Source organism: Bubalus kerabau, chromosome 1 (genome assembly GCF_029407905.1).
Source record: "Bubalus kerabau isolate K-KA32 ecotype Philippines breed swamp buffalo chromosome 1, PCC_UOA_SB_1v2, whole genome shotgun sequence".
Taxonomy (NCBI): Eukaryota; Metazoa; Chordata; class Mammalia; order Artiodactyla; family Bovidae; genus Bubalus; species Bubalus kerabau.
In genome coordinates, this window is record NC_073624.1 from 229,510,533 (window position 1) to 229,533,559 (window position 23,027).

At 44.7% G+C, this 23,027-nt stretch overlaps 1 protein-coding gene and 2 long non-coding RNA genes across 5 annotated transcripts in view; 1 reads left to right on the forward strand and 2 right to left on the reverse strand.

Moving 5' to 3' along the window:
* The window catches only part of LOC129635246 (uncharacterized), a 23,310-nt gene extending 21,402 nt beyond the window's left edge, over positions 1 to 1,908 (reverse strand). The window contains exon 1 of the long non-coding RNA XR_008706180.1: positions 1,775 to 1,908. This is a non-coding gene — a long non-coding RNA (uncharacterized LOC129635246). The remainder of the gene's footprint in view (positions 1 to 1,774) is intronic.
* The window catches only part of LOC129635223 (uncharacterized), a 118,392-nt gene that overhangs the window by 29,591 nt on the left and 65,774 nt on the right, over positions 1 to 23,027 (reverse strand). The window contains exons 7-8 of one of the 3 annotated variants that reach the window (XR_008706172.1): positions 21,323 to 21,489; positions 15,081 to 15,197 (exon numbers count right to left, since the gene is read on the reverse strand). This is a non-coding gene — a long non-coding RNA (uncharacterized LOC129635223). Of the gene's footprint in view, positions 1 to 15,066; positions 15,198 to 21,322; positions 21,490 to 23,027 lie in introns of those variants that run through there. The other 2 variants (XR_008706171.1, XR_008706170.1) reach the window with 2 other exon arrangements.
* The window catches only part of AFAP1L1 (actin filament associated protein 1 like 1), a 74,883-nt gene continuing 63,713 nt past the window's right edge, over positions 11,858 to 23,027 (forward strand). The window contains exon 1 of the mRNA XM_055557940.1: positions 11,858 to 11,986. Coding sequence (XP_055413915.1) covers positions 11,971 to 11,986 — 16 coding nt within the window. The 5' untranslated portion in view covers positions 11,858 to 11,970. The remainder of the gene's footprint in view (positions 11,987 to 23,027) is intronic.

Here is a 23,027-nt window from a genome sequence, read left to right on the forward strand (position 1 = left end):
AGAAAAACACCAATACAGTATACTAACGCATATATATGGAATTTAGAAAGATGGTAACAATAACCCTGTGTACGAGACAGCAAAAGAGACACTGATGTATAGAACAGTCTTATGGACTCTGTGGGAGAGGGAGAGGGTGGGAAGATTTGGGAGAATGGCATTGAAACATGTAAAATATCATGTATGAAATGAGTTGCCAGTCCAGGTTCGATGCACGATACTGGATGCTTGGGGCTGGTGCACTGGGACGACCCAGAGGGATGGTATAGGGAGGGAGGAGGGAGGAGGGTTCAGGATGGGGAACACATATATACCTGTGGCGGATTCATTTTGATATTTGGCAAAACTAATACAATTATGTAAAATTTAAAAATAAAATAAAATTTTAAAAAAATCTATAAATAATAAACACTGGAGATAGCATGGAGAAGAGGGAACCCTCTTATACTGTCGCTGCAAATGTTAACTGGCACAGTCACGATAGAGAACAGTATGGAGGTTCCTTAAAAACTAAATGTGGAATCACCATATGACCTGCAATCCCACTCCTGGGCATATATCCAGAGAAAACCACAATTCACAAAAGCACATGCGCCCAGTGTTCACTGCAGCGCCATAGACACGAGGCAACCTAAGTGTCCGTAGACAGAGGAATGGACAAAAAAGATGTGGTGCATAAACGCAATGGAATATTACTCGGTCATAAAAGAGAATGAAATGTTGCCCATTGCAGCAACACAGAGGGACCTAGAGAATATCACAACATGTGAGGTAACTCAAAGACAAATATTATATCACTTATATATGAAATATAAAAAATAATACAAATGAATCTATTTACAGAACAGAAACAGACTCACAAATATAATTTTAAAAAACACCTAAGCTTATCAAAAGGGAAAGGGAGTTGGGGGAAAAATAAATGAGTAGTTTGGGATTAATAGACACATATTTTACATAAAATAGATAAGGAACAAAGATTTACTGTATGACACAGGGAACAACTTTAATACCTTGTAATAACCAATAATGAAAAATAATCTGAATAAAAAATAATATATTATATATAATTGAATAACTTTGCTATACACCCAAAACACAATATTGTAAACCAACTATACTTCAATTTAATAATCATAGTAATAGTTCCTCATTATTAAGTACCAAGAGTACGCCAAGTTCTTTTTTATTACTAAACTTTTTATTTTGTATTGGAGTGTAGCTGATGAAATGTGCCAAGTTCTATGCTAAGGACTTTCCGCCCATCATCTCATTTAGGCCTCTGTTAACAACCCAAGAGGTGTCATTATTCTTACCTGCATCTCATGAGGAGGAAGCAGCGTTAAAGAGGATGCATAATAACTGTGGCGGTGCCAGGAGCCAATTCCTACCTCTCTGACTGAAGAAATCAGTTCAACCACTCTTATCAGGTAGGATGCTTTCAGTTGCAAGTAAAGAGTACCTTCTTAGGGATGTCCCTGATGGTCCAGTGGTTAAGAATCCACCCTGCAATGCAGGGGATGCAGGTTTGATCCCTGATTGGGGAAGTAAGATCCCATATGCCTCAGAGCAACTAAGCCTGAGTGCCGCAAGCACTGAACCCACATGCTCAAAAGCCCACACCCCAGAACTAGAGAATCTGCACCACAACGAAGATCCCCGATGATACAATGAAGATCCTGCATGCTGCAACTAAGAACTGATGCAGCTAAATAAATATGTATTTTTTTTAAGTACCTTCTTAAAAGTGGCTTTAACAATGAGAACACATTACCTTGCCAACTAGAAAGAGGTCCCAGGTGCAGGGCTAGTCGATTCAGCAGCTCAGTGATACTGCTGGGAGCCCAGATTCTTGGCATTGCTCCACTCCACCATCCTCAGGTGTGAATCCTCATGTCCTCCCACAATCACACTGAGAAACAGGACAGAAATTTCCCTCTGTGTGTCTCTTTTAAGCAGACAAACCTTCCCAGAAGTCCTCAGTAGGCTTCTCTGCAGGTTCTGCTGGCAGAGCTACAAAATAGGCCCATGCCCTTGAAGCAAAAACAGCTGCTATCTGCTTTTTGCATTTCAGACTCAATAGTGGGAGGCTGATGCCCTGCTGGTAAAGAAGAAAGACAGGGCAGACGGAGAATAGCCTCTGGGTTAAGCAATCACAGGGTTTCAACCACAGTCACTCTCTCCCTCAGAGAATCACAATGCACCTTACAAGAAGTTCTATGAAGTTCTTTTTGTGACATAAGTAAAAAACGTTACTTTATTATATCCATTCTAAGATATAAACTTTTTTTTCACGTTTTAACGTCTATGATGATGAGATGTGGCTTAAAAGGAGCTCCTTTCCTGACTTCTCATTCTATGATTCCTCTAAGTATCACCCCCATCATAGCCCCTTGAGACAGGTGGCTAAAATGTATAAAAGGAAACTCAAGAATGTTTCCTTGCTACACACACACTCAGAAAATATTTGTTTATGGAGCATCTGCTGTGAGGCAGGAGCACTAAGGACACAACTGTGTGCAGGTCAGGTGTGAACTCTCATGTAGCTCTAGTCTTAAAGAGGAAACAAGACTGTAAACAAGTGAACAGAAAAAGAGAAGAAGACAGAGCAGTGCTCTGACTGAAGGATGACAACGAAGTGCCCAAGGGAAAAGCGTTTTAGGCACAGAGAGCAGTGTATGTAAAGGCACTGAGGTGACTAAGAGCTTGATGTATCTAGAACTAAACTACAAGGGAGAGACGCAAAGGAAGGGGAGCTGGAGGGCAGGCAGAGACCAGAATATGCAACAGGCCTGGAAGGACACCTCGCAGTCACGCAGGCTGCGTGAAGATCGTCTGGCTTGCACTGTGGCTGTACCTACCAGAAGCAGGGAGAAATAGAAGTTCTAAGTCTAGCTACTCAAAGTGTGGCTCCAACCAGCAGCACTGGAGTCACCAGGGAGCTTGTGACAAATGCAGAATCTCAGGCTCCACTCCCAACCTACCCAATCCAAACCCATATTTTAATAAGACCGCCGGGCGCTTCACACACATAGTGAAGTTTGAGAAGTGCTGCTTTAAACCATCTTTCTATTTTGGACAGGGATGGCAACATTTTGTGTCTGACTTCCTCAAGTTCTAGAAGGGAGCCCTTTCCCTGTGCACATGACTTCTCTGGACACTGGAGGGCAACCTTACATTAATAAAGCAGAACTCAAACTAGGGGCCACAGAAATCACAGAAAGTTAGAGCTTAAAGACAAGGCAATGGCTGCATTTTGCAGCCACAGAAACAGGCCCACTGAGCATTGAGCAGAACAAGACAAGCCGCCAGCTCTCCTGTGCCCAGAGCTGTTCGTCCTCACGAGGCACCTGGTGCGGAAACCCGAGGACCGGCTGTGGATGGTGTCAGCAGCTGCAGCTGGCCACTGAACAGAGCCAAATGTGGAGAAGGGCTTGGAATTCAAGGGCAACAAAGCACTGCTAAAATTCACAGCAATTATGAAGTGAGTTTGCAGAGTTACGCCAACTCTGTTAATGCCCCATGTGTAATTAAATTTTAAATACTTCATTCCACATCAGATGTCAAGTTGCTAAAACTCTTGATCACATCGTGATAAACATCTGCTTTTACGTACAGAGCTGTGAGCCACTGCGAAGCTATTCAGAAGCCCTAGAGCAAATAAAGACTAAATAAATAAAATCCAGAAACCGTGATGACTAGGGCTGGCCTCTATCACCCAAGCATCCACATGCCTCTTCACCTGGCCTCCAATGTGATTTTTGGCACAGGAGCACAGGCAGAAAAACCAAAGGCCTGCAGTCGCGCCCATGGTTAGTCCTTGAGGTAAATGAGGGCCAAATGTACAGATGAATCAGGTCAAAAAATTAAGGTGACATCTATGCCCATGTCCAAAAGTGCTTCCTCCTTGGGGGAAACTGTCCTAGTGTTTCTCAAATTTCAGTCACTCAAACACCACCTCCACAATTTTCATCATTTATTAATATTTACTTAATGCTATTTATGTGATACTTTTCTTTCAATTGATTCACTCCTGACTTTTCTTTTTATCAGTATCAAATAAGGACCAACTTTATGCTTTTAATACAAATTCAGATCAATTCATAACTCTCCAAATATGTTGGCCCGAGTCACATCTAAACCTACCTTACATATTCACCACGAGCCTGAATTCCACACTTTGCAAATTATTGTTCCCTTTGACATAAGTGAGAGCAGAGGAAAGACATGTATCCCCTCAGTCTCTTCATGATGACTGTTCTTTAGGGAACCAAAGGAAAAAAAATCTGAAGATGCTTCAGGGAAAAGAAAACACAAGTACTCTGACAATCAAGCAGGGCCGAGTTAACCCCACCCCACCTCAGGGAGCCAAAACTCGCATATTGCACCAGCCTGTTCCCAGGACATCATGTCCAAGGACTTCCTGTTTGCTACGGCTTTCACTGGACCCATCCCTCTCTCTGCTGCTCTGGGTTGTGAGGACTTGCCTACTTGGGCACCACTGTGACCTGTGGCAGGAACATGACAGCACCACGGCTAGACTCCGCCTCCCTGAGTACAAACCTCAGCCTCTCCATTTACCTGGAGGGTTATGGGCTCAAGTGTATCCCCCCGCAATTTATATGTTGAAGCCCTAACCCCCAGTTCCCCAGAATATGGCTGTATTTGAGATAGAGCCTCGAAAGAGGTGATAAGTCAAAATGAGGCAGGAGGATGGGCCCGATTCCAATCTGACTGGTGTCCTTATAAGAAGGACAGAGGGAGAGATGCCAGGAATGTAGGTACACAGAGGAAAGACCATGTGATGAGGCAGCAGGAGGGTCACCACCTGCAAGCCAAGGGGAAAAGCCTCAGAGGAGAGTAACTGCTGACACCTGGCTTGGGGACTTCTAGCCTCCAGAACCAGAAGAAAATAAATTCCCATTGTTTAAGCCACCCAGTCTGTGGTATTTTGTTACAACAACAATAGCAAACTAATACACCACATGAAATGAGACTTTCAAGACAGGACAAACAGCACTTATTTCATTAGATGGTAAGGACTGAATGATGTGCTTCAGGCACAGTACCTGGCTGCAAGGGCGGGGGAGGGGGGGGGGTGGTTTCTCAGCATCTCCCTCATTCTTAGATCAGGTGCGTTGCCCTTACCTGAATTCCCACCAGCAGTAAAGGTGTGCAGACCTCGAGCCTTGGGGCCTTTTTGCCACAGATTGAGACACCACCGGAAGATGAAAACTGAACAGAGGAGGGTGGAGTCAGGAGATGGAAAGAAAGTAGCAATCGCTTTGTGTTCCTGAATCTGAGCTTATCTTAAATCCAACTTCACCTTTCAAATCCCCAGTTACCTTCTGAGTTAATAATTTATTAATTCCTTTTCTGGTTTTAGCTGGTTTGAGTTGTTATTATATCACTTGCATCAAAGGAGTTGTGACAAACACACTGGCTCCCAGAGTGAATTAATAACGTCAGCTTTGCCGTGTTAGGGAAATCACGCGATCCCAGTTTCAGTAGTGCCTATATCGGCTCCTGCAGGAACAAGAGATAGGCCATGTGACTCTCTAGGGAAGCACTTGTGAGGAGTCAAAACGTGCCTCAGTCATGAAAAGTGCTTGTAGGACCTGGACCAAAGGCCTTCTTGCTCCCAAAGCCCTCCTTTGGATAAAGACTTTATTGTCATACAAAAGAAATGTGCCCAAGACTCAGGTCTTGCCTAATTGAATCAGGAGAAAGCAATTCGTCCTTCTGACAAAGTAACAGCACTATTTAATTTTTAAAAACATAACTACAAATTGCTACCCCTTCTCAGACCCTGTGGGTAACAGGAGCTGAAAGCGCCATAGTCCTCGTATCCGAGGGTATCAGGTGTCCCCACAGGGAAGGAAGAAGCTGGCAGAATTTACCCCATTTCCAATGGTCTGGCTTACACAAAACTCCCTGCAGGGGGCAGCCTGGATGTGCGGCTGAGAGTTCAGTGTTCCTTAATATTTCCATAAGCATCTGACAATGTCTCCAGAGGAAATGCACATTGATTACAATAACTTGTACTTTTACACTAAGCACTTTACAAACTTCACTTAATCCTCTGGGTACTACTTTCATCCTCATTTTACAGATGAGGAAACAGCCCTTAATACATAATCCATTCAAGGTTTCACAGCTGTATGTCACAGAAGTCTAAAGCCATTGGCACCACTCCCCAATTCTGCCTCTGAGATCTTTTGTGATTCCAGGCAAGCTTTCTTCCCCTTTTGGCTTCAGTCCTCATTGGACAAACAAAGGGACCAGCCTGGCTAAAGTCCTGGGCTCCTCTCAGCTCTAAAGTTCTTCTAGTTCCAAGGTTAAGAAATTCACTTTGCACTTTGCACTCTGCACCCTGGCATCAGCCTGCATGCTAGAGATGAAGAGGGGGAAGACAGTGCACCCTTTCAAAAGAGAGTTAGTCCCTGCTGCAGGGTTAAAGGATGGGCATCACCTTGGCCCCCAGATAGAGGCACCCAGCTGGACAGACTCTCTAGAAGTCTTCATGGGCCCACAGTTTTTCTCAGGGTTCCTGTATGCCAGTTTTAAGCCCACAGGGGTATTTTAGTTGGCCCCTGCAATGTTTTAAAACAATTGGACTTATTTACCAACATTTTAAAATCAAAAGCTGAAATCTGGATTCCTGGGTTTTCCTGAAAAGTCTGAAGAGCTGGCCACACTGCACTGAGTTGCTGGCTCCTGGCATTCAGATGGAACAAGAGTGCTGTGCTTTTCCAGCTGGTCGGCTCACATACACACCTCCCGTGACTGGTCCTGAGGGTAATTCTGCCTGTGAGCCTCACTTAAGGAGCCAAGGGTGCTCTTTTCCTGAAGGATCCTAGGGGTGGGGATGTGCAGCACTGGGGCACAAGAACAAATGCTCCTTTTCCAGCAGACACAACAGTGCTCTGGGCTCTGTGACAGCTGACACCAAACGGTGGCCTGGGTGCAGGTAGGAGCCTGGTGCCTTGGAACAAAAACCAGAAAGTGCAACAAAAGAAGAGGTGTTCATCCAGCCATGAAACTCTCCTTCCCCAGTAGCCACCACTCAGACCTCTATCTGCTTTCTGGGGCCCAGGGTGGACCAACAGCCATGTGTGATTTCCCTGGATAGGGGCTATAATGGTGACATTGTGCTGAGTGGAACAAGAGAGGTTTTCATCCAGCGACCAGCACTGGGCAGACACTCAAGCAAGGGGCTCTGGGGCTCACCCTGCACAAATGAGTTTGGGAGTGGGGCCCTGAGCCAATGAGAAGCCCCATGGATTGGGCTGCATGTCCACAGTGGCAGGCAGTGGGAAGGGAAGCAGAGAGGCAATGCTCCCAGAACACGTCACTGCTATCTCATTTTCCTCTACAAATAAATAAGCAAATAAACAATCTCAGAGGATAAAGGAGATCACCCCCCAAGACACCCACATTAATAGAAACCTCCTGAGTCCTAGAGCATTTATTCACTGACACCTGACAATACTTGCTACCACTTAATAGTTTTCAGACACTGTGCTAGGCTGTAGGGATCTAACAACAAGTAAGACACAAAACCCACTTGCATAGTGCTTGCAGTCTAGGGGGCCAAGAAGAGATAAAGAGAGAAGTAGGAATTTAAACACTGATGACGGGAGAAATATCAATAACCTCAGACATGCAGATGACACCACCCTTATGGCAGAAAGTGAAGAGGAACTAAAAAGTCTCTTGATGAAAGTGAAAGTGGAGAGTGAAAAAGTTGGCTTAAAGCTCAACATTCAGAAAACGAAGATCATGGCATCCGGTCCCATCACTTCATGGGAAATAGATAGGGAAACAGTGGAAACAGTGTCAGACTTTATTCTGGGGGGCTCCAAAATCACTGCAGATGGTGACTGCAGCCGTGAAATTAAAAGACGCTTACTCCTTGGAAGGAAAGTTATGACCAACCTAGATAGCATATTGAAAAGCAGAGACATTACTTTGCCAACAAAGGTCCGTCTAGTCAAGGCTATGGTTTTTCCTGTGGTCATGTATGGATGTGAGAGTTGGACTGTGAAGAAGGCTGAGCACTGAAGAATTGATGCTTTTGAACTGTGGTGTTGGAGAAGACTCTTGAGAGTCCCTTGGACTGCAAGGAGATCCAACCAGTCCAACCTGAAGGAGATCAGCCCTGGGATTTCTTTGGAAGGAATGATGCTAAAGCTGAAACTCCAGTACTTTGGCCACCTCATGCGAAGGGTTGACTCATTGGAAAAGACTCTGATGCTGGGAGGGATTGGGGGCAGGAGGAGAAGGAGACGACAGAGGATGAGATGGCTGGATGGCATCACCGACTCGATGGGCGTGAGTCTGAGTGAACTCCAGGAGTTGGTGATGGACAGGGAGGCCTGGCGTGCTGCAATTCATGGGGTCGCAAAGTGTCAGACATGACTGAGCGACTGAACTGAACTGACCCAATGGAAGAACTGAGAGTAACATAGTAACAGAGTCAGTTCAAGAATCCAGATCTGAACCCCAATTGGTGGTTTTTTTTACTTTTCCCAGGGTCTCCTGAGATCACTACTCTGTGGAATGGCGGGCTGGAGCTTAGAGAGGAATGTACCCCAGATACTATAATGCGGAATCTGAACTCTGCACTGACAGCAAAGGAAAGCCATCAAATACTTTTAAGGGGGATCTGACTAGAACCATGGAATGGTCGCTGTGGTAGCCATGATGGAAGCAGACCTAGAGGCAAAGTGATAGATTAAAAAGCTAAAGTATGTTTCTCTCACTGGGACAAAGAACATTTAGCCTCTAAATTTTTCTTTCCTTGGGCTTCCCAGTTCCACCTGATAAGCTAAGAATGAGAATGGGGATTATCAGTTGTTTTCACAAGACTAAGAGCATGTGGGAGCTGAAAGCTTTTTTCCTGGAATTGTTCAGTGGGACCAAATTTGATATCTTTTTACAGAGCTAGAACTCTTAACACAGACTTCTTTAGACAAGCACCAGGCAAACCTGGAAAACTTACTACAGCAATAAGAAAAGGGAATATATGAGGCAGATCCTAAAAATCCTTTCCAGAGAACTGCATTCACAAAGGGAAGGGGAAAGGGGAGGAGAAAACCAGGCAAAGGCACCCACAACCTCCATCCCCATTCCAGCACCGCCCACCCGATACCCTATAATCTGGCCAAGCCAAACTGCTTTGCAGACACATCCTGCAGTTTTCTATCTCTATGTCTTTGATCTCACTGTTTTCTCTGTCTGTAATGTTATCTCCTCATTACAAGCTCCCCAAGTGTCTGTCATCCACTATTGTCTCCATGATCAGTAAGAAATTCCTGCTTCATCTTACTGAATTCCAAGAGAGCTTTATATTTCCTCTGGTACTTATCACATAATAATTTTTAATTAAATTATTTTATGCATATTTACCTCCTCTACTAGATTGGAAACTCATAAACGATGGAGATCATTTCTACTTAGCATTGAAAGTGAAGTCACTCAGTCGTCTCCGACTCTTTGCGACCCCATGGACTATAACCCACCAGGCTCCTCCATCCATGGAATTTTCCAAGCAAGAGTACTGGAGTGGATTGCCATTTCCTTCTCCAGGGGATCTTTCCGACCCAGGGATCGAACCTGGGTCTCCTGCATTGCAGACAGACACTTTACTGTCTGAGCCACAGGGAAGTAGTTCTCCCAATAGAAATTGGCACACAATGCAACAAATATTGCTAAGTAGACTAATCAAAAATAGGGGTAGTTTTTAATGGTGTCTATGGGCCTATGTAAAGGAAAAGTACAGAAAAAAATATGTAGTTATTCCTTGTTCTAAAGCCACAAACAGCCTTCTCATCCACTCCATTCAGTTCCCCAACAGCAACCAAGCTGTAGTCAATTTAGTCAACAGTGCCACCTACTGGGCACTGTGGGTAATTATTAAACCAGAACCACTACATCTTCACAGCTACTTCTTTACTGTTAATCCTTAGGAAAACTGCACAGATTATGTTTTCCCATTTTTACATTTTTCCTAGACCCCATTTTTACATCTTTCCTAGCCCACATTTCCCATTTTACATCTTTCCTAGCTCAGTTAATCTCATTCCATATAGCATTTCATATCTGCATATAAATTCCCCTTAGCTTTTATTCTTCTGTTCCAATTCTCTGATAAACTTCCAGAGTCTAAAAGTTTCTTAAAGCTTCTAAAAGTTCTAAGCCCTCCATCTGTTCCAGCAATAGCTGCATTTTATACATTTTTAAAATTTACTTCAAATGAAATATTGTGTTTTTTAAAGTAGTAAATGAGCTAGACTGGGAACTTAACTACAATTTATAGCCTTGTTTTCAAGTGTTTCAGAATTAAAACAGTGAACTTTTAGAAGTTAATTCACTTATAAATTGTTGGTTGTCTGCTTTAGAATTTAAACTGACCTTTTCAAACTGGAAAAGTGGGCAAGAACAAAGAGGAACTTGGAAAATAATAATGGCTCACATTTTTATAGCTATTTATGGTTTACAAAGTGGGTTTGTACCATCATGTCATTTGCCCTCCCCAAAACCTTGCGAGGTCAGTATGAGTTTTCCCATAGCACAGATGAGCAAGCAAGCTTCATAGGCTTAAAGTTACACATTTTGTAAGCAGCAGAGCAAGAGCTCAAACACAAGTTTTCAGGCTTCAATCCCATTGTTTTTCCACTACACCATATTTCCTCTGGGCTCACACACAGATATATTAAACAAACTACTGATGCAATTTGGTGAAGCAAGGGCTAACTAATTTCAACTTGCCTATCAAAGCAATGGAGGAAATATTACCAGTCCAGGAAAAGGCAGGATGCTCTTTCCCAGGTCCTTCCTTGAGCCTTTGCACAAGATGGTCCCAATGCTAGAATGTTCTATGTAAAGGAGTGGCCTAGCCAAAACTTCAAACTGTGGTCTGGCCTATCTTGGGGAGGAGAAGTATTTAGAAGAAGAATTAAGCCTTGAGTTCACTTTTGGCCTTAGACATTTCACTATAATCGGTTTGGACCTACTTTCACAGAGACACACCAAAAAGACAGAAGATGCTGACATTCTTCATACAGCTTTAAACTTAAATCCCATTCCTGACCACACTGCTGCTGCTGGTCATAGCAATATTTCTCTACATCCTGTAATTATTTAAGGAAGAGCACACTTAACGTTGCATTGCCCTTATATGCTAAAAATGTGTTCATTTCCACAATTTTTAACACTCCATGTTGGCATTCTTCAAGATTCAGTACACTGGGAACCTCAAAAGTTTAATGTGTCCCAAGCCACTGCCCACCTTTTACCAATCCTTTCTCTCCTTTTCCTAGGTCATTTTTAAAAGATCTTTATTATTCCACTCCTCTTTTACACCATTATTGGCATAGTGTCTGGTCCACTGTCTGGCTCTAGAAGGTGCTCAGGAAAGACATGTTTAATGAAGAAGATAAACCCAAAGACACGAAATGTGTGGCGGCAGCAGGCAGAGATTTCTGACTCTACTGTTAAAAAACATATTCTAACAGTTTGGACAATCTGAAAATGGACCCGGCTAGAAGTGCGGTAGTAAGCTTCTCGTCACCAGCGGAATGCAAGCAGAGCTCAACAGTGCCTTGGTCTGGGCAGGAGTGGGATGCGCGCGGGTACGGGCATGAAGGGAAGCGTGAACCGGCATGTAGGTCCTCTAGTAGCCCCTCCACAGAGGGGCGCCAGGACTTGTGAAAAGCAGGGCGTGGCAAGGGTGTGTGGGGATAAGGGACACCCGCGGCCCAGGGGGCCAGGCGGGCTCCGGGTCTATTCCGGGAGCCGAGCGCAGGGGCGGGCGCGGGCGGGCGGGGGCGCCGGGCGAGCATCCTGTCGGGGGAGGGGACGCGCGGAGGGCGCTCCCGCGGGGCCGGGGCCGGACTGCAGAGTGCCGCGCCGACCGCTGCCAGGCCCGCCGGAGGCACCGAGCCCTGCTGCGCTATCGCCGGCGCCATGGACCGAGGCCGGGGTAAGAAGAAACGCGGCGCCCACACTTGTTGCTTTGCAGGGCGGTAAGGGGAGAACCGCGCGATCTAAAAGCCCGAGAAGGGGAGGCAGAGACTAGCGGGTTGGGCCGGGCCGAGGAGTGTGGGGGCGAGGAGGAAGGGAGAAGCTGGGGGCCGAAGACCAGGCAATGTGTGGACAGGTGCCTCCTGTGCCCGGGCTGCTAGGGGTCTGCTAGGGGGACTTATGTCCCGGACTTGAGTTGCCTCCAGTGTGTGAAACCAGAGTTTTCATACACTCGGAGCCTTAACTTTATGAAAGATCCCGAAAAGGACTCCTGAGGAAGGGAAGCTCCTCTCACCCCATCCCAACCCCCTCCACCAAGGGTAGAATAGAGTTAACAAGTCACACTCTTGAAAACAACAGGGCGGGTTAAGCCCCTACTGTTCACACGCTGAGAAGCCCCAGGAGACAGAAGTGTGTGCAACTACCCAGGGTGTCAGGAGGAGGAGCTGCAGGAATGCCTGTGGGTGCCCGCATGGGTGTCCCATCCCTGGCTCTGAGCCTGACAAGCCGTGTGACCTTAGCCCACCCTCTTTCTCTCTGGGTTGAACTGGATTGTCTCTGAGACCTCTTCTTACCTGGACAGTTGAAGAGTTGAAGAGTTTTTAAGAAAGTTTCACAGACGTGGTGGGGGTGCTTGTTGAAACTGCAACCAACAGGAGCATAGAGAGAGCATTTGTGGGGGGCGCATTCATGGGAAGCTATGCTTAAATAAAGGCCTGGACACCTCAATGGGCTTGTAGCTGTTAAAAAAAAAAAAGCGGCTTGCTTGAACGTGGGGGCAGTGACAAAGGCTGGGAACTGGAACACCAGTGTCACGACGCCCCACCTCTGGAAACTGAGGAGCCCACAAGTGTGAATGCACTTGGCAAACTGGCAAGTGCTGCCAACATGACAAGTATCATTATTCTTGCTGTTGTTATTATTATTAGTAGTGGAAAATTCCTCCCCTTCCCTACATAATCTTACACGCTTCCCCCATCTGCCTGTTTGCTGCAGTGAGACCTCCAAGGGGAAAAAAGGAGTGCCCAGGGGTGTGGAAGCAATGAGGAAGGGCACTGGGGGCAGGTGTCATGGTAACCCCCCCGCACTCCTCTTACGGGTACAGCCAGAGTTCAGAGGGCTGCAGGGGACCCCAGACTCCCAATTCAAGGTGCTGGGGACAGCTTCCCCACCCACACCATCTCTAGCACAAAGTGCTACATCAACCCTTTCCTATTAGGAGTTGGAAAGTCAGGCAGAAAATGGGGGGCTTCCTTTATAAAGCAGTTCTTACCTGTTAACTGACTCCTGGACAAGTGTGCACAGAGCATACACACTTGTCGGGGAGAGAAAAAGACAGCAGGGGTGCCTCTAATGTCCCCCATCCCCATCTCCCACACTGTACGTTTAAAGCAAACAGCGCTGCCCTCCACCGCATCAACCTCACATGGTGCTAAATACCACCTTGTCCCCAGTACAAAATCCCCAGTACAAAAATCCATACCTAGCCTACCCAGAGTTGTAGAAAGCAGACTATGCCCTCCTTTGACAGACCAGCTTAATATGCTTAATAACTGATACCTCACTAAAGAAGGCTGCTTCCAGACCACTCTTCCTAGGATGCCAGACTTCCCCAGGAATCTGTTAGTACTCAGAATGCTCTAGGGCTCTGCCCCTCTCCCCTGCTGCAGGCCTCCCTAGCCTACTTTCTCTCTCCTTCATAGCTCTCGTCACGAGGTGCCATTCCTCTAAGAGTCAGTTATCCGACTACGTGTTCGGTGTCTACCTAGCCGGTCAGAATGTAAGCTTCAGGAAGGCTGGGAGTGGATCTGGGCAGCCACCCTGCTGACAGCACTGCCTGGCACCCAGTCGGTGCTCATGAACAGTGGTCGAGTAGTTCACTAACAACATGAAGCACACCTTATAGTGCACCCCAAATTGAACAGTTGTACTGCTGATTTTGAAAGATACATACCACTAAATCCTCACATCAGAACAGTGCTTCGTGACTTGCAAAGGCCTCCTCAAATGCAAGTGAAATGAATGACGCACACAGGACAAGGTCATCTGTCTAGAAACTCCGTGGTCTACCCTGAGAAATTACTGCAAAAACTGTAGGAATTAAAGCACACACAACTGCATATGAACTAGAATACAAAATTTGTGTGGGTTTTTAAGATAAAATGTGAGTCTTTACAAATCATTCTGGTGGAAATTTGCTGTGCCCATATCCCCAGGAGGGTGTGAGCACTCTCTTCTGTCGTCAGTTCAGTTCAGTCGCTCAGTCGTGTCCGACTCTTTGCGACCCCATGAATCGCAGCACGCCAGGCCTCCCTGTCCATCACAAACTCCAGGAGTTCACTCAGACTCACGTCCATTGAGTCGGTGATGCCATCCAGCCATCTCATCCTCTGTCGCCCCCTTCTCCTCCTGCCCCCAATCCCTCCCAGCATCAGAGTCTTTTCCAATGAGTCAACTCTTCGCTTGAGGTGGCCAAAGTATTGGAGTTTCACCTTTAGCATCATTCCTTCCAAAGAACACCCAGGACTGATCTCCTTCAGAATGGACTGGTTGGATCTCCTTGCAGTCCAAGGGACTCTCAAGAGTCTTCTCCAACACCACAGTTCAAAAGCATCAATTCTTTGGTGTTCAGCTTTCTTCACGGTCCAACTCTCACATCCATACATGACCACTGGAAAAACCACAGTCTTGACTAGACAGACCTTTGTTGGCAAAGTAATGTTGTTAGGGAGGTTTTAAGAAGCACAGGTCTCATTTCACCCTCATACCTACAGTGTGAGGAGTGAGACTGTCATGCCCAGCGAAGGAAGCCACAATTCACTATTAATAACAGTAACAACTGAAATCATCAGGGTATTATCATGAGCCAGGCAACATGCTCAGCTCTTTTCATGGCTTCTCTTGGAACAAGCAATGGGACAGGGCTATGACTGGGTACTATTGTTAATCCCTACCTCACAGGAAGGCAGGTCTAGCAGTGTATTAGTCAGCTACGGCTGCCATAACAAAATACCACAGATTCGGTGGCTCAAACAACAGATTTATTTCCTTACAGTTAAGGAAGCTAGAAGTCCAAGGTCATGGTGCCATCTGGGTAGATTTCTGGTGAAGCCTCTCATCCAGGCCTGTATATGGCAGCCTTCCCACTCTGTCCTCACATGGCCTCTTCCCTGTGCACAGACAGAAAGAGACAGAGATTGCTGGTATCACTTCCTCTTCCTAGAAGGTCATCAGTCCTATTGGATTAGGGCCCACCTTTATGACCTCATTTAACCTGAATTACCTCCTTAAGTGCCCTATCTCCAAATGCAGTCACACCGGGAGTTAGAATTTCCACACTTTGGTGTATGGATCTGAGGTAGGGGCACAGTTCAATCCGTAACAGCAGGATTAGGGCACTGCCATTAGCTTGTACAGTCACTCATCATGTGAGAGACAGAGCTGGGTTTGAACCTAAGTCCTGATCTTAAACTGGCTGCTGGCTGACTCCACAGTGGCAGGTGACCTGCCCAAGCCCTAGAACAGAACAGGGCTTGGACACCGCATCTCCTTACCGCAGGTCCAGGCGCCTCCATCACGCCACAACCATACCGTTCAGATCTTACAGCATAAAAGCTCAGCATCAAAGTCAACTGACTTAAGAATGCAAACAAACCTAGGCAGTAGGATTTCTCTTCTAACAGGATGTGTCTTCCCATGAGTAAAGGAGGATTCATATGATGCAGTAACAGACACAGAAATGACTTACCTTACATTATAAGGAAATTCCTTCCAGCAGGACTTCCCCAATTCATGAACATCATACAAAGAGAATCAGCCACTGGTGAAAGTAACACCTTCCTATAGACTAATGACTATGGACACCACCTTCTACAGAACCAATCACTTAACTCTTTATCCTCACATAAAGATAAAATATAAAGATAAAGTACTGATGATACCTACTTCATGGGGTTGTCATTAAAGTATGGAAAAAACTTCAGACAATGCCTACCATATGAGTCCCATTCAGTAAACACTGGTTACAGTAATAATTGTGTTTTTTAAATCACATTTAACATAATAAAATTCTATTGGCCCCAAGCTGGTCTGACTCTGAGGACACTTTTGAGTTCCTACTCTCTTTTAAGAACTGGGCTAGACAACTTCATATACAACTCAAAGACAGGGGCTATGTCATAATCTCTGTATCCTGGAGCTCTTTCACGGTGCTTGTCTCTTGAAAATCCATCTCTGACATGCAGTAACGGAACCACCTGACAAGTGTTTCTGAGGGACTAAATATTTATAGGCCAACATGTCTATTTTCTCTTATTTATGCTATTATTCGTGCCTACTGACTACAGTTGTATCTTCACAATTTTGCTTTTGTGAACTTTGGAGTGTTCTCAAGCCATCTTTGCTTAAGTCTTTGGTCTAAATTTTCCCTCATTCTCTTCTTAATGCCCACGGTTCTGATATGCCTAGCTCATACGAAGCAATCAGTTTTACCAAAGTTCCTTTCCTTTCTACTTCACAACTAGTTCTTTTTCAACTAGTTGCATTCAACCCAAGATGGGAGTTTCTTTTGCTGAATTACATATATTCTCTGGGAGATTATAATTTAAGACATAATCTGAAGCTCTGCTTTTCATTAAATTAGATTTTTTAAATTAATTTAATTGGAGGCTAATTACTTAACAATATTGTAGTGGTTTTTGCCATACGTTGACGTGAATCAGCCATGGGTGTACCTGTGTTCCCCATCCTGAACCCCACTCCCACCTCCCTCCCCATCCCATCCCTCAGGGTCATCCCAGTGCACCGGCCCTGAGCGCCCTGTCTCATTAAATGAGATTTTTATCATTCAAGAGATGCTAGAAGAACCCACTCTTGTCTTGCCTTTGGTGGACCAGCTTTGACATCTGTACTAGGAAAGTCACATCTTCCCTATCTGTGGCTTCCATTGGCCAAGCAGCCCATAGCCATTCCTACAATGAGCTCCCCTCCATGTCCCCTCTGTGACTCACTGCCCAATTTCTGTCCCCCAGGCTGTGAATTCCCATACCTCTTCCCTGACATCTGAGTTCATTTTCTACTCCTATCAATTACTGTTCTTCTGAAAGGAGTACACACCCATGTTTTCTTCCAAACATGTTCCATAAAGTCATCTTTGTTAGCCTGGAGTCTCAGTACAGCTGAATGGTTCAGGGAATGGGCAAACTTATGTCTTGACCACAGCTTTCTAGCTGTATGATCTTGTATGAACTGGGTAAATTTCTTAATTTCTCTGAATACCAGTTTCATTTGGAGTGTTGTGGGGAAAGGTGATGCATGTAAGCTAGCACTTAGGAAGCACTCAGTAAATGATAGATATTACATTTATCAAATATAATTAGTTGGATTTTAGCCACACTCTGCACTGGGTGTATGCATAGGATTTAACCTTACCCTGTTCTCTGTAGAGGCCTCTGTTGGTGACTGTGCACCACTTCCATTTCCTTGTCCCACTCAGTTTTTTCTGCCTCTCCCTCAAATATCAGTTTCAAACTCTACTGCTCACATGAGTGAGTACCCTGCCAAGTAAGCCCTCCCTGTCCAATCTCTGCCAAGAGCTTATCATTATTTCATTCTGATCTTAGGTTCAGAAAAATAACTGTTTTGGGATACCATTAGCTCCTCATACCCATCTTACCCTTCTAAAAAAAACCTTGCAATTGAACAGAAAAATAAAACCCCACCGCCAGTCTCCTGTTTCTCTCCATACACTTCTTTCCCTCCTTGCAGTCTTACTTCCAATCACACCTTCTGATGAAAGCCCACTCCTAAAAGTCGCAAGCAGCTTCTATTTTGTCTAATTTTTCACCTCTTCTTATTCCCATCTCCTGGACTTCTCTGTAGCTCTTTTCTAAATGGATTCTCCTATTTGCAAAGATGAAGAAAGCATGGATTTTGGAATCAGATAAACCTAGGTTAAATAACCACTGCTCCATCCATCTGCCAGAAGTCTTTTCTGTCTCTCCTTCCCCACCCCACTCCTGCCTGGCCTCCAATCCCACTATTATAGGTGCTCATAGCCTCAGGGCTTCTCTTGCTCTAAGGCAAGTGACCCAGCTAAGTCTTGTTCCTTTAGCTGAAAAGCAGGAAGAATGACACCCAGGATTAGGAAACTGCAATGTGGTAATATCTGCCCAGCAACCAGTGCCTGGCCCATGATAGGTGCTTGCATGCGTACTCAGTCACTTCAGTCGTGTCTGACTCTTTGTGACCCAATGAACTGTGACCTGCCAGGCTCCTCTGTCCATGGGGATTCTCCAGGCAAGAATACTGGAGTGGATTGCCATTCCCTCCTACAGGGGATCTTCCCAGTCCAAGGATCAAATCCACGTTTCCCGCGTCTCCTGCATTGGAGGCAGATTCTTTACTGTTGAGCCACAAGGGAAGCCCTTGTTAATTGTTATTTCCCATCTTTTTCTCTAGCTCGATTTTTCTTGCATGATGACTCTTGCCTCATCTTTACATTACTGCTGCAGACAACCAAGCCTCTTTTGAAGGCTGCTCTCAGTGTCTATCTTCAGCCATGAGTTGAGCTCCACTCCTGTACTGACTCCTGCTTTTGGTATATTTCCATTTGGAAGTCAACTCATCCTCCAAGTGACCCAATTGTGAACTCATCTTATTCACCACCAAATCAAATCACCCTTCCTGTTTCTCTTTTTTTCTATTAACAACACAACAATGTGAGGAGCTATTGAAGGAAATGGGGCTGTTTGTGAATAAAACTAAATTTGAAGGGGGGGATATGGGATCATTTCTCAAACTAGCTGTCCTGTAGAAGAGTATTAGAAAGACTCTTCAGAAGGCTATACAAGAGGTTAAACAGAGACTAACTGGGGCACAATCTGGAAGAAGCAAACAAATGAAAAGAGCTATTCAGTGACAGAGTAAGAGGTGCCCAGAGACATAATGAAGCAGAGGCTGAGTGGACACAGATCGGGGAGTCCTAGAATGGCTCCTATGGGGACCACAGTAGTAGATAAATTAGAACAACTGTCACTCAAGAGGTTTCCACAGGCATGGCCCTTTTGAAAACTATAGAGAACAGAACTTGTAGAAGTATATACTTTACTTTTTATTCATCTTTTATTCAAATGTATATCTATCATAGCTTTTAATGGGACTTATGAATTATCTATGCTTGTGGATAAAATATGGGAAGAAGAGGGCCTGATACAATTAAAGACAGTTATTTAAAACTATAGATCTGTTGTGCTTAAACTGCTCAGTGGTTTCTCACTGTTCTTAAAATACAGACTACAATCGTGGTGTGGCCTCAAGGACTGCCCTGCCTTTTACCAGCTCCTTTGGGCTCCTGCCCCTGTCTTACTGTGGACTCTCCTCACAAAGGCCTTTGTACGTTTACCTGGTTAACTCCTTCCTTCTCATCCCTAGCAATCTGCTCAAATATTACTGCCTCAAAACAATCTTTCCCTGTCTCCCACACTACATCCCCCAGTACAGGTAACCCTAGCACTCTGTACTTTTCACTGGTTACCATCTTCACAGTTCAGTTCAACTGCTCAGAAGTGTCTATTTGCGACCCCATGGACTGCAGCACGCCAGGCTTCCCTCTCCATCACCAGCTTCCGGAGCTTACTCAAACTCATGTCCATTGAGTCGGTAATGCCATCCAACCATCTCATCCTCTGTCGTCCCCTTCTCCTCCAACTTTCAATCTTTCCCAGCATCAGGGTCTTTTCCAATGAGTCAGTTCTTTGCATCAGGTGGCCAAAGTATTAGAGTTTCAGCTTCAGCATCAGTCCTTCTAATGAATATTCAGGACTGATTTCCTTTAGGATTGACTGGTTGGATCTCCTTACAGTCCAAGGGACTCTCAAGAGTCTTCTCCAACACCACAGTTCAAAAGCATCAATTCTTTGGTAATCAGCTTTCTTTATAGTCCAACTCTCACATCCATCCATATATGACTACTGGAAAAACCATAGCTTCGACTGGATGGACCTTTGTTGGCAGAGTAATGTCTCTGCTTTTTAATATGCTGTCTAGGTTGGACATAGCTTTTCTTCCAAGGAGCAAGTGTCTTTTAATTTCATGGCTGTAGTCACCATCTGCAGTGATTTTGGAGCCCAAGAAAATAAAGTCTCTCACTGTTTCCATTGTTTCCCCATCTATTTGCCATGAAGTGATGGGACCGGATACCATGATCTTAGTTTTCTAATGTTGAATTTTAAGCCTACTTTTTCAGTCTCCTCTTTCACTTAAATGAAGAGGCTCTTTAGTTCTTCTTCGCTTTCTGCCATAAGCGTGGTGTCATCTGCGTATCTGACGTTATTGATATTTCTCCTGGCAGTCTTGATTCCAGCTTGTGCTTCATCCACCCCAGCATTTCACATGATGTATTCTGCATATAAGTTAAATAAATAGGGTGACAATATATAGCCTTGACGTACTCCTTTCCCTATTTGGAACCAGTCTGTTAGAACCACGTCCAGTTCTAACTGTTGCTTCTTGGCCTGTATACAAATTTCTCAAGAGGCAGGTAAGGTGGTCTGGTATTCCCATCTCTTGAAGAGTTTTCCACAGTCTATTGTGATCCACACAGTCAAAGGCTTTGGCATAGTCAATAAAGCAGAAATAGATGTTTTTCTGGAACTCTCTTGCTTTTTCAATGATCCAGTGGATGTTGGCAATTTGATTTCTGGTTCCTCTGCCTTTTCTAAATCCAGCTTGAACATCTGGAAGCTCACCATTCATGTACTATTGAAGGCTGGCTTGGAGAATTTTGAGCATTACTTTGCAAGCGTGTGAGATGAGTGCAATTGTGGGGTAGTTTGAACATTCTTTGGCATTGTCTTTCTTTGAGATTGGAATGAAAACTGACCTTTTCCAGTCCTATGACCACTGCTGAGATTTCCAAATTTGCTAGCATGTTGAGTGCAGCACTTTCTCAGCATCATCTTTTAGGATTTGAAATAGCTCAACTGGAATTCCATCACCCCCACCAGCTTTGTTCATAGTGATGCTTCCTAAGGCCCACTTGACTTCACATTCCAGGATGTCTAGGTGAGTGATCACATCATCATGGTTATTTAGGTAATGAAGATCTTTTTTGCATAGTTCTTCTGTGTATTCTTGCCACCTCTTCTTAATACCTTCTGCTTCTGTTAGGTCCATACCATTTCTGTCCTTTATTGTGCCCATCTTTGCAAGATCTTTGCCATCTTCACAGTAATGATTAATTATAGGAATTAATTAGCTGTTAATGTGAGCTCTATGAGGGCAGGGTCCTTCTTACCTTGTTCACGATTCTTTTCCAGCATCTAACGTAATGCTTTGCATGTAGTATATGTGCAAAAAAATGTCTGCTGAGATGATGAATAAATAAAAGAAAAAATACAAAGTTCACAGAGTAGAGCTGGGTAAGGCCACTTTCAGCTCCAGGATTTCCCATTTCAGTGATTCCTATTTTAGGGACAGAAACATAGACTTTGTCATTATTCATCATTTCCTTTGCTTTCACCCTTTCTGCAGTCAGACCCCCAATTCTGTTAACTGTTACTGAAAAATGTATCTTGGATGGCTTCTTCTCCAATATCCTGTCATCTCCTGTAAGAGCTTCCTGTTTCTCCTCTCACCTCTCCAGCCTCCCATAAGAACTATTCTCTATTTGTCTAAAGCAGTGGTTCTTGAATCCAGATGGAAGAATCATCTTCCAGGGATCCTACTGAAAATATACCCCCAGAGGTCTGATCAGTGGGTCTGGAATGAGGTTTGGGAACGTGTACTTTTTGCAAAGCTTGCAGGTGAGTCTGACGTGCTTGCTGTTTTCGTGCACAGGCTTATCAGGACCCTTGACCTTGCTCAAACACCTCCCTTGATTACTTGCTCCAGCACTGCCTTTCACACTTTTCAACCAAGTGAAATTCTAGGGTTTGGTCTGTTACCCAAAGTGGCTTCTGAAAGCTTGAAGTGTCTCATTTTATCTAAAGCCAAACAAATTTCTAATATCATCCATAACATACCTGAACAAACACCGCCCCCTCACCAAAAAAATCTTTGTGCAGTGGACTTGCAGAGACATACCATGTTTTTCTCAAGATTTTTTCCCTAACCCAACCCTGCCCTCCACCATGGACTCCCAGGGTATGGGTACTCTAGCCTGAGAGGACAAACCTCCAATAAATGTACCAAGCACACAGTGCCAGCAGAGAAATGGATCTGGACATAGAAGCAGAAATACCATGTCCTAGTGAATGGCTCAGCCACTCACTTCTGCAACATAGGTACATACATTTTTATAAAGCTTTTAACTTCTAGAAACCTTTTCACATTTGCCAGTTGTGTCCATTCCCATGTAGTGTCAGGGTTGTTAATCATAGAGTGCTTCCTTTAGAGCTTGGGCAACCCTGGCAGTCATACAGGTTCTCATTCAGCAGTCATCCACAGCGCAGTCACTCTGAGCCAGAAGGAACCTGTGTAACAGCAGGGATATTCAAACAGAGAACTGACCACTAAAATCCTTTCTCTGGGACCCTTTCAGCCTTGAGATTCTCTTCAATGACTTAACTCTGGTAAAAGTCTTGTGAATTGGTCAGCTGAGACATTCTCCCAGTTAGACAGATGCAAAAACTGAGGTTAAAAAGATGCCTCTGCTTTTCCCTCTCCCTGAAAGAGAGCGCTCAGCATCACCTCCATGAAAATGATCTGCCACATCGTCCCTGGACCTTCCCTCTGACTTTGGGTTACCACCACCCTCCTCAGTTTCAGTTCTTAGAATATTGTATTGTACTAACTTATATGCCTCCTCTGTGTATACATGAAGCCTGTGCTGTGAGACTGTCTCTACATCTTATTTCCAGGGTCTAGCACGTAACAGATGTTTAATAATAATTGCCAACTGAGCACTCACCATGAGTCAGGCAGTTTACATATGTACATTGAGCCATTTAATCCTCTCAACAATCATGAAGCTGATGCAGTTTGACTTTCATGTGTATAAA